The sequence below is a fragment of the Vollenhovia emeryi genome, unplaced genomic scaffold (assembly GCF_000949405.1).
Source record: "Vollenhovia emeryi isolate VEMERY1.0 unplaced genomic scaffold, V.emery_V1.0 DF939159.1, whole genome shotgun sequence".
In the NCBI taxonomy this organism is placed as follows: domain Eukaryota; kingdom Metazoa; phylum Arthropoda; class Insecta; order Hymenoptera; family Formicidae; genus Vollenhovia; species Vollenhovia emeryi.
This window is the reverse complement of record NW_011967207.1, coordinates 1,206,601-1,219,949: the sequence shown is the minus strand read 5'-3', so window position 1 is coordinate 1,219,949 and position 13,349 is coordinate 1,206,601. Positions and strand designations below refer to the sequence as shown.

Below are 13,349 nucleotides of genomic sequence, written 5' to 3'. Positions count from 1 at the left end.
GGCCCTCCCTGTGCGTCCTCGAGACCCCATTAAAGCCAACGAATCCCATGAATGGAGTAGTGACTTCGCTCCCCGCACCATTCTGGGATTCTACGCAGCAATGCTTTCGCGTTGCGTAATATTTCCCGGGGTTTTACTTTCACATTCCCCCCCCCCCCTTTTATTTCAAATTCCAAAGGAAATATCGCGGAATATCGAGAAACCTTATAGCGTAATCAGGCTACGGGATTTTACGCCATTTATTATTCTATTATATAAATTTGGATGTAATTCGAGACATCTTAAAGGACATTTATAAAAGTCCTTCGATAATTATTTCGTCCAACTGAAAGGGGAAGAGCAACTATCTTTCCATTATTTATAAATAATAGTTTATAATAGCGCGAAATAATAATCGTCAGAGATTGGATGAAACTGTCTGACGTACAGAAACTGCCATGTCTCGAAAGAAAGAGCTCGCAAAATTTTTCCCCGATCATTGAAGAACAAACTAGCGATTATTTATACAAAATGCATAACGTTCGTCGCAGTTTCGCAACGTACGATAAGCGACAAGTTTGTTTTATTAGTCTCTTATTAAAACTTGGATAATTTCGTTCGCTCTCGCGACTCTGAACGCCGCGTCGCGAATTTTAATTAGACGACAAGGCAACACGAGAGACAAGTGCGCGTTAGAACAAAAAAAGCGCGCGTTTAATCGCGCGATTCGCCGCGATTTTTCTTATCTCTCGTCGACACGTCACGCATTCGCGAAAAAAAAAGAGAGAGAAAGAGAGATAGAGAGAGAGAGAGAGCCTCGCATCACCCCGAAGCGCACTTTGCCGCTCCTTGTCAGCGAATGTATTAGTGATGGGAATAGAACACGTGCGGCCAATGACCCCGCATGCAACGTTGCGCATATGCACGTAACTAGCGAGCGCATGCATATATCCGTGCATATGCACATGCATATGCACATGCATACGCTCGTGCCGTCACTTGAATAGCGAGCTTTTCGTACTACGTGCATGTATCGATTGTATGTACATGACGCCTCGGCGATGCAAGATAATGAGGAACGGACGCGAGATTGCTCGGCGTTTATCAACACTTAGCGCGGGCGCGTCTTCCGATTATTTTTCCCCGATCGACGTCCGCGCGATTGTTCGCCGGGGAAACAACGTCGCCTTCCTCCCCCTCTCCCCCCCCCCCTCTCGCGGGGAGTGTAATTATGAAATTTCTGTATTACGCAAAATGTATTTGCGGGGATTCGCGTTCAGAACTTCAGCCTCTCTCCGTTTCCCTTCATTTTCCGAGCCGCGCGAGTTGTTAGCGAACTGTAACAGGCGGTTGTAAAGCGATTTCGAATTTCAAACTCATGGACGGAAATTATTCAGCTTAAAATTGCTCAACGTTGTGGATATTATTCGCGCAACGTTAAAAGTTGTCGCGATCGCGGGATCGCGAGGTGCAAATCTTCCCGCGGTCATCGAGGTCGCATAATTTTCCATTTTCCGGTTAATTGTTAACCAGAGGTCAGTCGACTCAGACCTGGTTTTTCATTTTCCGGTTGACTGTTCACTAGAAGTTAGTCGACTCTCCACCGTTTTCTGTATCATTATCTAAGAAGAGACAGAGATAATCGACTGGCTTTTGGTCAACATTTCATCAAAAAATGAAAAACCGGGCCTCTCTGTCTCTTCTCAGATAACAACATAGGCCGGTATTCATACACTCATAAAAAAAGTATCTTCATCCAAAAAAATATTACTTTACTCGAGAAAATTATTCATTAGGTGGCTCCTAATAGCTTAACTTAAATTAAAAAATAATAAATTAATTAAAACATGCATTGCTTTAATTTAAGTATTTGTTAAATATCAAAGAATAGATAATTTTAAATTAAATATATATTATGCATTAATAAAAAATTTTATTTTAATTCTATAAAATGTTTACTAAGATGTGATTTTCATAGCGAAGAAAATTGGATTTCTTATTTAACAAAAACAATTATTTCGTTTAATAAATATTCTCTATTCTCTATCTCATGAAATTTTTATTTTAATGTAAAAAATGTAATGATTTAAATTGATTTACTTAATATAATACACAGATTTACTTAAAATTTGATATTTTTATTTAAATAAAATAAATATTTCCTTCAGTAAAAAAAAATTTTAAGTAAATCTATTTATAATTTTAGTTAGAAAATTTTTTTTGTCAGTGTAGTCGGATTTTATATTCAAGACCGTCTCGAATTTATCTAAAGATGCTGTATGGAACATTTCATTGACTACGGAGTATCTAAAGATGATCTTAAGACAGTCTTGAATACCCCTTACGGAAAAAAACACTCGATTACACTCGATTGTCCGAATTTACTCTCAAATTTGGGTGTAAATATTTAAATCTGGGTGTTTACGCCCAAATTTGAGAGTAAATTCGGACAATCGAGTGTTAAAACTTGAGTGTTTTTTTCCGTAAGAGACAAGACCTGATTATGAATACCGGCCATAGAAAAAGATGAAGAGTCTAACTTCTGGTTAACAGCGAATCAGAAAATAAAAAACCGGACCTCTCCGTCTCTTCTCAAATAACAACACAGGCCGATATTCACAGTCAGATCTTACATTCAAGACCGTCTTGAATTTATCTAAAGATGCTGTACGGAACATTTCATTGGCTACGGAGTATCTAAAGGCGATCGAGAGACAATCTCGAATACAAGACCTGACTACGAGCACCGGCCACAGAAAAAGCTGAAGAGCCGGCTAACTCCTGGTTAACAGTTAACCAGAAAATGAGAAACCGACGTCGGGGAAGCGCCGAAAATCCAACGGCGAGAAAGCGTCGTAAACGGCCGGCGATTTTCTCGCGCGCGTCTCGCGGCGGGAAGTCGTGATAATTCGCGCGCGTAGTCATCGCCTGTCAATCGTCAGCAAAGTGAAAGGAACGAAGGAGACAGACGCAGAAACGGGCGCGAGTCGCATCCAGGTCGAAGATGCGATCCGGATCGATTTCACGTCCCGGGACTGACGGGAGGGAGGGAAAGAGAGAGAGGTAGCTCGCGCCGCGGAATTTTCCGCGTGCGTGCGGACGACCCGACGCACAGTCGCGTGCCGCAACTTTGATATTCCGTGTGTGCGATAATGCTCGATCGATATCGGCGCGGCTTCATATCGAAATAACACCGGGTTCATCGCCGCTCGCGTCAACATAATAATAAAACAGCGAGCCATCGGCTCGCGAGTAAAAAAACGTATAGATTAAAGAGGGGGGGAGGGAAACGTACTTGCTTCTTACAGCAGTCGTTTCTTCGCCAGCCGTAAAATGCATCGCGAGAGCGCATAATTTTCCCAAATGCGTCTCCGCAAAAACAATATAAACGTCATCGGTGGAAACGAGAGAGAGAGAAAGAACACTTGGCATAGTCTGGAAGAGAAAAATACGTCGCGTTCGAGATTCACGCGCGGCAACGTCCCGCGACGTGCGGGAGAGACGTCGCCACGAGGAACTGACCGTGAAAACTTGCCGAAACAACGAGTACGCGTCCTAACGTCCTGCGCCCGACGAGCGCAAAGGTACGCGCGAAGCGCGGCTAAAGCCGACCGAATGGACGGCGCCAGTCGGCGAGAGGAGACCGATACTGCGTTTCTGGGTGTCTTCGGCCGCGCGCTATCGCTCCGTCCAGAAAGCCACATTTTATCAGCGGTCAGCCGAGCCGCGCGTAACTTCGCCGTTCGCACGCCGCGTATCTTGCCGAGCGAGAGCGCGACGGTGGTAGGAGAGAAACGCGCTCTTCCGGGCGGAGAACGGGGATCCGTTGTTCCTGCGCGAACAACCATCTCGCCGCGATACAAAGGTCGCGGCCGGGTCCGGGCGCTCGTTCGCGCTAAACGTTCGTCGCGTTAACGTCGGGCTTGCTGCACTTACCTCGAACGGCGAGCGGACGGGCGTGCACGGAGCGTCGTCACTGGTCGTCCGAGCGATGCACTTCCACTTGCCCTGCTGCTCAGCGGCGAACGTGTCGCGGGGACGCGGCCTGGCCGACGAGGGGGTCGCGCTCCATCATCCGCGGCGGCACATCGCCGCCGGCACGGACACGCTGATCGATAATATCCCCCCGAGGTCGACGCCGAGGAGCGCCGTGCGGTGTTTCGCGAGATATCCGGAGCACGGGATACGCGGAGATCGGAGTACTTCCGAGAGAAAGAAAAAGAGAGAGAGAGAAGGGGGGAGGGGGAGAGAGAGAGAGAGAGAGAGAGAGAGAGAGAGAGAGAGATATGTATGTGCGCGACGCGTCTCGATGGCGTTCGTGCGTGTGCGACTTTGCACGTGCGCGCTCGCGTGCGTTCCGCGCGCGTTTCCGCAACTTCGAGAACACCAGGCGCGAGTCACTGCGAGAGGCAGAGCGGTGCCGGCGCGGGCGAGCGTTCCGCCATATTGTCGCAATTGCGCGTTTTAAAGGGGGACCCGGAGTCGGAGGCGCGTCGAGAGCTGGCGAGGGCCGAGCGAGACCTGACCGTCCGTCCGGATATCTCGGCTCGGTCGCTCTTTTATCGACGCGCCGAGACTCGCCACCAACGGAGCGCGTCCGGTCGTTTCGCGCCCGAGCGGTCGGTTCTGCATCCAATTGCCGCGAGTTATAACGTAAACGGTGACAATTTCTCTCGCGCTCGTCCTTTCTCTCGGAGCGCACGGCGACTCTCGTCTCGGCAGTCCGATCGTGCACGACTCCGAGAAACAAATTGACTGTATTTATTAAACATACGAGCAATTATTCTCGGCCGGATAAAAATCCCGCGGTACGAATACGAGTTTGAAATTCCCGCGAGAAATGACTCGCGATATTGGGTCTGTTCTTTACAGCTGAACCGGCTGCGCTGGTTTAGAGTTTAGCGGGGAGCACACACTTTTGCATAAGTGCATAAGCATATGCATAACGAATTTAATTGGTCCTTATGTATTTGCTTATAGACCAATCAAATTCGTTATGTATCTGCTTATGCACTTATGCAAAAGTGTGTGCTCCCCGCTTTTATTTTTCCCCTTCTAATGTGGAGGGAAAAAGATAAGCTCTGAACTACAGTGCAGTCAGTTCAGCTATAAAGAACAGACCCATTATTTCATTTATCGAATACAAAGTTTTCAAGCGTGCCGATTGGTTATTCTGTAAACTCGGAAACCTTCCCCTCGCCATTCGCCCAGTTGATTGTCCAGCCATTCAGTACGTCCGAAAAACGCATCGTAAAATTAATAGCAGAGAGAAACCTGAAAGAGGCCACGCTCTCTTTACTTATAGCGTTTTCGATTTTCTGACTCGACCCGACCCCGAGTCAGAAAAGTTTGATCAAAAGCAAGATTTGAACCACAATTTCTGCAAAAATCTTACTTTTGTTCAAACTTTTCTGACTCGGAGTCGGGTCGAGTCAGCAAATCGAAAACGCTATTAATTGATACACGGGGAGCACACACTTTTGCATAAGTGCATAAGCATGTGCCTAACGAATTTGATTGGTCCATTTTCTTATACATTTGCTTATAGACCAATCAAATTCGTTATGCATATGTTTATGCATTTATGCAAAAGTGCGTGCTCTCCGCTTTAGTTACAAAGGTAAAAATGGTAGCCGGCGTGGCTACTCTCAGTTTCTTTCTGCTTCTAATAAAAAGTACAGTAAAACGTCCCACATCTGCGCCGGTCGGGACCGGAACTGACCCAACATCTGCGTCAGAAAGCGGCGGTGGTGGGGGAGCTACCTTTTGAAAACGCGAAGATGTGGGACGGAAACTAGCGAAGATATGGGACGCGCGCAGATGTGGGAAGCGCAGATGTGGGACGTTTTACTGTATAAATTTATGAATTTCATAGCGCGCCGCGAGGTGGCGAGCGACAGCCAATCAGGCTCTCGTGTTCCTAGTGACTTTGCTCGGCTCGTATTTGAACGCTCGATCGCCATCTAGCGTAACGTAAACCTAGGCAGCCGTGTAGAGATCACAATGGCGTCTCCTCTCTGATGCGAGCGCACGACGCGGGTCCTCGTGTCTTTTCCGTTTAGGGATCCAAGATGGTAGGTTATCTGTGGTTCGCGTAATCTGTCTACATCGCGCGTATGTGACGCGAATCAGTTTGTCGCGCGAGAGAAAATCGCCGTGCATACTCTTGTGCGTCCGATGATGTATTTATGAAACGTTAAATGCATCTCTGTGCCAGGAAAATTAGAATGTATCGAAACGTGTCACCGCTTCGTGTCTGCTCGCTTCGACGATCTTTTGCTTCCTTCCAATCGCGTCTGTCGCGTTACGGTTTCATCAAAATTACTCGACAGTGACAACAAATTGTACTTTCGCTCGAGTTAACGCTGTTCCGAGTTTGCTCGAGTAGAATCGAGATTGAGTATAATCTAACCTAGATTCGGGTCTAACCTAAATCTCGCGACAAATATCGTACGTTGCTTCTCGTTCTATTCGCGTGGATAACGTGGAAGATTTTACATTAGCACACAAAATGTAAAGCCTTCGTGAAATCGTTTTCTATATTTGCACTGCGTATGATTATTGGAGAATTAAATGATTTTTTTCTGCAAGAGATAGTCCAACAGTGGTTCCTATAAATCGAGATCGTACAGTCGTCGATTAAACAATGAATTTGTGCGAATTATATGAGAACATTTTTCAAATTTCGTAACAAAGCTGTGGTACTTTCGATATTGAGATAATAAAGTTCTTTATTTTGGTCGCGGACTGAATCGCATATTTTTTCTGTATTATCCAACAAGTGCAGAAAATATCTTTCAATTTATGCACAGATACAAGTAGACAAGATAAAATTTGCAGACTTGGTTGCAAGATAATATCCTTGTGTTCGTCTAATCCACTGTTCGACTTTCAAATTTTATCATTGATTTTTTTACACAAGTGCAAGCACTTAATAATTTTCATCACTGATCTTATTTAATGTCAAGTATTTCAAAATTGTATTGTAAAATTGTCTCTTCCAGGCTCGCGGTCCAAAGAAGCATCTCAAGCGTCTTAACGCGCCAAAAGCATGGATGTTGGATAAACTTGGGGGCGTGTACGCCCCCCGACCATCTACTGGTCCACACAAACTCAGGGAGTCGCTCCCTCTGGTCATCTTCCTCCGTAACAGGTTGAAGTACGCCTTGACCAATTGCGAAGTTACTAAGATCGTGATGCAACGTTTGATCAAGGTCGATGGAAAGATTCGCACCGATCCTAATTATCCTGCCGGTTTTATGGGTGAGTGCTATCTTGTATCTATTGCAATACGTCTGTTGTTTTTGCATTATAAAGTGTTGGACGAGAAGAAACAGGCCTTATCGAAGCTGTGGTACTTGCAATATCATGAGTGCCATAGTCAAAAAGTGGCCAATATTAAAGCAAGCTCTTCATTTTGGTCACAGATCGAGTTGCATATTCCTTCTGTATTACCCACGAAGGGCACAAAAATATCTTTCAATTCGTGCACTGACGCGAATATAAGCAAGTATAGATTAATAATAGCGTCGCGGTTGTTTCAGATGTTATTACGATTGAGAAAACCGGCGAATTCTTCCGCTTGATCTACGACGTTAAGGGACGTTTCACCACCCATCGTATTACTGCTGAGGAGGCCAAGGTAATTGCTTTTGATGTTATATATATGTCGTTTACTTTTGTATAAAAAAAGGGTCTTATCGAAGCTGTGGCGCAATATCAAGAGTATCGTGTAGCGAATTTGGTTGCTTGCGCTAGTGCACACAGAGTTGTTTACAGCGAATTCTTAAGCCAACGGCACACTATACTATTTTTCCTACTGGATTGCTTGCGAGAGCCAATCAGGATTCAGCTTTGAGTCACCTAATCGAAAACTGTATTCTGATTGGCTCTCGTAAGCAATCCAGTAGGAAAAATAGTATCGTGTGCCGTTGGCTTTATATTTAAGAGCCATCTCAAATACGTCTTGAAATTCTTAGATAAGTAATGGGCCTTATCATAGCTATGGTACTTGCAATATCATGAGTGTCATAGATCAAAAATGGCCAATAATAAAGCAAGTTCTTCAATTTTGGTCACAGATCGAGTTACATATTCCTTCTGTACTACCCAAGAAGCGCACAAAGCCTTAAAAAGATCTGTATATCATTCGTACGAATTTCTTTTGCTAGTTTTTGAGTATGTATTTAACATATCCTAAATATAAGAGAGTTACGCTCGCTGCAGACAATGCTGTTTTTCCTGCTGGATTGCTTGCGATTTAGGAAATTACTAGAAATCCTGAGTGCTGAGTGGTGCAATGATGGTAATTTATTAGATTGCAAGCAATCCAGTAGGAAAAATAGCTTCGTCTGCAGCGGGCTTTAAACTGTGAACAAGCCTCAGTGTGCATTCGGCGCGCACTAGTGCACAAGTAACCGAATTCGCTAATAATACGAAAGCGGCCAATAGTAAAGTTCTTTTGGTATATTCTGCGTTATAAGAAGCGTATAAAGATATCTTTTAATTCGTACACATACTACAAATACAGAGACGCGTATAATAAAGTGTATATTTTTCTTTTTTGATTACTGTTATGTATTAAAAACTAACTGCCATTATGTGATTTATGTTTTTGCAGTACAAACTGTGCAAGGTAAAGCGCGTCCAGACCGGTCCTAAAGGGATACCGTTTCTAGTTACGCACGACGGTAGAACAATTCGATATCCCGACCCAGTTATAAAAGTGAACGACACTATTCATCTGGACATTGCCACTAGCAAAATTTTGGATTCCATCAGATTTGATTCTGGTAATTATTTGGCCGTTGTTGGAAATTAGAAGGAAGCATTGAAATATAAAAAGAAAAATAACGAGCGTAATTTTCTTTGGCCGCCAGGTAATCTGTGCATGATCACTGGTGGCAGGAACTTGGGTCGTGTTGGTACCGTCGTGAGTCGCGAGCGTCATCCTGGCTCCTTTGACATCTGTCATATAAAGGATGCTCAGGGACACACCTTCGCCACCAGGTATTTAAAATAAGAATTTGCATTTGGCTATTTAATTATTTTCCATTATTCTTTGCATATAAATTTGTGAATTGTTTGCCCAGGTTGAACAATGTCTTCATCATTGGTAAAGGCACGAAGGCGTACGTGAGTTTGCCCAGAGACAAGGGTGTGAAGCTGTCGATCGCCGAGGAACGCGACAAGAGATTAGCGGCGAAGGGAGTGAACTAATGTAATGTACATTTTCAAGAAAACGTTCAATAAACCGAGATTGTCTTGGTAGAATTTTCTTCGTCTGTCCTCTTGTGCGTAAATTTTACAATTATTGTAAAAAAAAATCAGTAACATAGTACCGTAATCTCTATTTCCCCCGTCACTTAAAAATATTGAGCAAGTTTGTTAAATACGACAACGAAAGAATTCAACAAAAAGAAGTAAAATGTGTGTCGTACTTCTATATATTCATATCGCAAGTTTTAATATTCCATAGTTGAAATTATTTCGTGACTTCGGAAGTTTTGAGGTGCTAGTCTTTTTCGTAATTTATTTGTGCCCTGATTTCAATCGAAAATCAAATACGGCTGTAGATGTTAACTACAGCGCTTCCCATACAGCACCAAAGCTTTCGGAAACATTTCAGAAAACATTGTTGCAATGTTTCTGAAATCCAAGGCGACTCCAATAGTCCTTCTCTATCTTGCACTCCTTTTTAGCTGCTTGATTTCAAGGCGCTACCAGTCGCCTCTCGCGACACGGAAGGCTAGCCCGGATCTATTCGCAAGCGGATCAACACGCCGGTGAACTACAGCGCGACAAACACGGCGGGTGTCGCGCGACAGGCGAAGGAAACGCAGTGGTGGCACGACACAAATATAAAGATCCCAGTAAATGCTAACTAACAATTGTATTGCGTTACGTCTATATTGTTGAGTAAGAAATTATGTTTGCTGGCGTACGTCGTTGAAATTGTTGAAACGCGCTGCGAGCATATTGGCGTCCCGTCTGCCGAACGCGTGTGAATTCGCGGGCGCGTTTCCTCGCGAATAGTAACAGTCGAAAATTTGGAGTACGTTTGTTAATTAACGCCGGGATTAGCGAGCGAGATTACGCGCTATCGCCATGTTATCCGTCCATGTTTGCGATCGCGTGTAATTTCACCGTAAATTCACGCCGCGAAGCGAGAGATTTCTTGAAACTCGGGGGATCGTACGAGTCAATCACGGCTCGCAGAAACGACGCGCACGGTCCGACTAACATTCGATTCATTACATTTGTACTTATTTAGGTCGTACGCGCACTCAGTACACATATGTAGACGAAGGCTCGTGCGAATCATTCGTCAATTCAAGCGGCCGAGTCGAATAGACGGGAAGGCGAACAAAACCACTCCGCGGAATGAAGTTAGCGCAGAAAATAATGCGTGAATAATTGTACTCACCAGACGGTTGCTCGCCCGATGCCTTCCAGGGCGCCGCTTCCTCTCAGATTCCTCCATTTCGCACTGGCACTCGCGAAAGAGAAGCAAACTATATCCGAGTAACGCGCGACGCAGGACACTCGGCGTTAACCGACGCGGAAAGAAGTAATACGCGTCGCGCGAAATGGCGGGAACGTTCCGGCGCGAAGGACTCGGAGGTACGCGAGGCTCCTCGACGCGTCTCGCGACCGAACGCGAGGCGCGTTCGACGAGGGGGCGACCTCGCGTCAACATTTCTTTCGCCGCGCGTCACGCGCGGAAAGAACTGTCTCTACACGCGCGCGAAGAGACGCGAGTTGAAACTGGAGCTCGGTGTACCGGCGGCGCGCCCAAAGATTCCGGCCGGGGATTCTCGAGGTGGATCGTCGAGACGCGCGAGTCTCGAATAATCCACGCCGCGATTGCTCAACTCGTCAGTGCTGAACTCACCACAGTCGTGAAAAGCGTCGCGACGACCGGTCCGCTGCGTGTCCGCGATGCTTCTCCGCAGGACTAACATGGCGCGCCCGTCACCCGGCGTTTCTCCGCGCGATACTACGCGAGTCAAGTCGGCGACGCGACCCGAGTCACCCGAGTGTCAACTTTGATGTCGCACGCGCGACGTGTCTCGAGCAAACGCGCGCACATAAAATCCACACGCGGCTTTCCTCGACTCGAATTACATCGCAGGAATAACGAGCGCGGACGGCGATTCGACGATCTGCCCTTTCTGCAACTCGAAAGTGCACGGCGCTCCGAGCAACGACGACGACGACGGTAACCGCGGAATCGAGACGCTCGATTGCGTGGCCGCGCGGCGCGGCTTAATCGTACGGAGAACGATCGCGCACGTCGCATAGCGTACGTGTGTACGTGACCGCGGCTCGAACGATACTGCGACGCACCGAACGGTTTCTCTGACCTTGCCGCGCGCAGCGGCCGCGGCGGCTCGAGACAAACAAGCGACGTCTGCGGCGGCTCGAGAAAAAACAAGCGACTGCTGCGGCGGCTCGAGGCAGACGAGCGGCGACCCGCGCCGAGGTCAGACGTGCGTCGCGCTGTATCGCTCGAACTGCCGTACGTGCGGCACGGGACTGCGCGTGATCGTGTGGATTGGCACGTCGTCTTCGTTTCGCGGAGCAGTCGGAGCGTCAACGAATCGTCGTGTCGTCGTCTACCGTTCGCGCGCGCTGTTCTCTCGATGGATTTTGAGCAAAGAAGACCCGCGAGTTCGTCGATCGTTTTCGTCAAGAGAATTTCAGTGTACGTTTATTTCGGATACATCGCGCGCGCGATAAATTCACTCGACTATCGAGAAGTGATACTCCAGTGGCGTCGCCGACTTGACTCGCGTAGTAGCAGCACAGAGTAACGCCGGGTAGCGACGCCATGTTGTGGTCTTGCGGCAGAAGCATCGCGGAGTCTCGCGGACACGCAAGCGGACCGGCCCGCCGCGCCGACGGTCGTCGCGACGCTTTCTACGACTGCGGGTGAGTTTAACACCGACGAGTTGAGCAATCGCGGCGCGGATTATTCGAGACTCGCGCGTCTCGGCGATCCCGCGAGACGCGCGAGTCCCGCGACAAACGCCGGCCGGGAATCTCGTCGCGGGAAGCCGGGATCCTCGCTGCGCCGCGGGTACGTCGAGCTCCAGTTTCAACTCGCGTCTCTTCGCGCGTGTAGAGACAGTTTTTTCCGACGCGTGACGCGCGGCGAAAGAGATGTTGGCGCGAGGTCGCGCCGTCGAACGCGCTCGCGCTCGGTTGCGAGACGCGTCGGGCCTCGCGTATCTCCGCGTTCCCGCCATTTCGCGCGACGCCATCGCGGCGGCGCGCGTTTCTTTCTCTCGCGTCGGTTAACGCCGGGAGTGCGCCGCGTCGCGCGTTACTCGGATACGATTTGCTTCTTCTCCGCGAGTGCCGCGAATTGTGCCGAGCGCGAAATGGAGGAATCTGAGAGGAAGCGGCGGCCCAGGTGGCATCGGGCGACGCCGGAGCAACCCTCTGGTGAGCACAATTAGTCCCAGTCTACAATAGAGATTTAAGCCTTAAGCCTTAAGAAATTGACTAATCACAGTCGCGCATTCTTCTCATACTTGACCGTGATTGGCCAATTTCTTAAAGCTTAGGGCTTAAATCATCTATTGTAGACTGGGACTTATTCCTGCGCTATTCCTGCGTTAACCCTTTGCCCTCCTATGTCGAGGGTGACGCGACGTCAGTTTTTGTCTCGGGAGCTCCTTTGTCGAGCCTCACTCGACGTTCTTTCAAGTCCAAACCAATAGATGAAAATGGATGAAATATATAATGCGGAGTGCAAAGGGTTAAGGGGATGCTGGGGCGATTCTGCACTTTTGCGCCTCTCTAACCTAGAAACTGTGAGTTCGCGGAGACATTTGTGTGATATACAAATTGGCAGATGGCACACATGGTGCAAATATTCTTAATTTCAGAATATTCCAACCGAATATTCTGTAAATATATATACATATAGATTGTTACAATTAGAAATCGTATATTCATGACTCGGGCCTTTGGCGATGGATCTGTGATATCGCACATTTAACGATACCGCGCTTGATTTTAATAATTAATTTGTATTCGTAATTGCAGATCGGCGCTTCTCTTCCGGGAATTCGACGGGGCAGCTGTACGAGTCGACGCTACGGTAGAGTGAGTAAATTTTGCTTTAGTTTCGAGCCGAAAAGTATCGTGTTTTATTTGGTGTCGAATGTGGTCGTCTACGATGATGCAATTTGTTCATAGAAGTATGATTTCGTTATTAAATTTAGGCACAAAGAAGTGACTTTGTTACACAGTAAAGTAAAATTATAAAGGTGTTAAATAATAATTGAAATTTTGTTATTTAATGATTAAAATTTAAATGATTGTCGGTGATTGAAGCCGAACGATTTAATACTGTGGTT

General features: G+C 46.9%; 1 protein-coding gene and 1 long non-coding RNA gene across 2 annotated transcripts in view; both read left to right on the top strand.

Annotated features, from left to right (window-relative positions):
- Positions 1-5,975: 5,975 nt before the first annotated feature.
- LOC105564869 (40S ribosomal protein S4) lies at positions 5,976-9,252 on the top strand. The gene is made up of 6 exons (XM_012017605.1): positions 5,976-6,053; positions 6,984-7,242; positions 7,524-7,621; positions 8,600-8,771; positions 8,859-8,988; positions 9,072-9,252. The coding sequence occupies exons 1-6, from the start codon at positions 6,051-6,053 to the stop codon at positions 9,196-9,198; spliced, it is 789 nt and encodes a 262-aa protein (XP_011872995.1). The 5' UTR covers positions 5,976-6,050; the 3' UTR covers positions 9,199-9,252.
- A 1,158-nt stretch (positions 9,253-10,410) lies between these two features.
- LOC105564871 overlaps positions 10,411-13,349 on the top strand; it is a 32,710-nt gene continuing 29,771 nt past the window's right edge. The window contains exons 1-2 of the long non-coding RNA XR_001009158.1: positions 10,411-12,429; positions 13,036-13,095. This is a non-coding gene — a long non-coding RNA (uncharacterized LOC105564871). The remainder of the gene's footprint in view (positions 12,430-13,035; positions 13,096-13,349) is intronic.

Bases quoted from the DNA above. Each gene is read 5' to 3' on its own strand.
- LOC105564869 (XM_012017605.1), top strand. The intron at 7,243-7,523 runs GTGAGTGCTATC...CGGTTGTTTCAG, and splicing joins TTATCCTGCCGGTTTTATGG to ATGTTATTACGATTGAGAAA. The intron at 8,772-8,858 runs GTAATTATTTGG...TTTGGCCGCCAG, and splicing joins TTCCATCAGATTTGATTCTG to GTAATCTGTGCATGATCACT.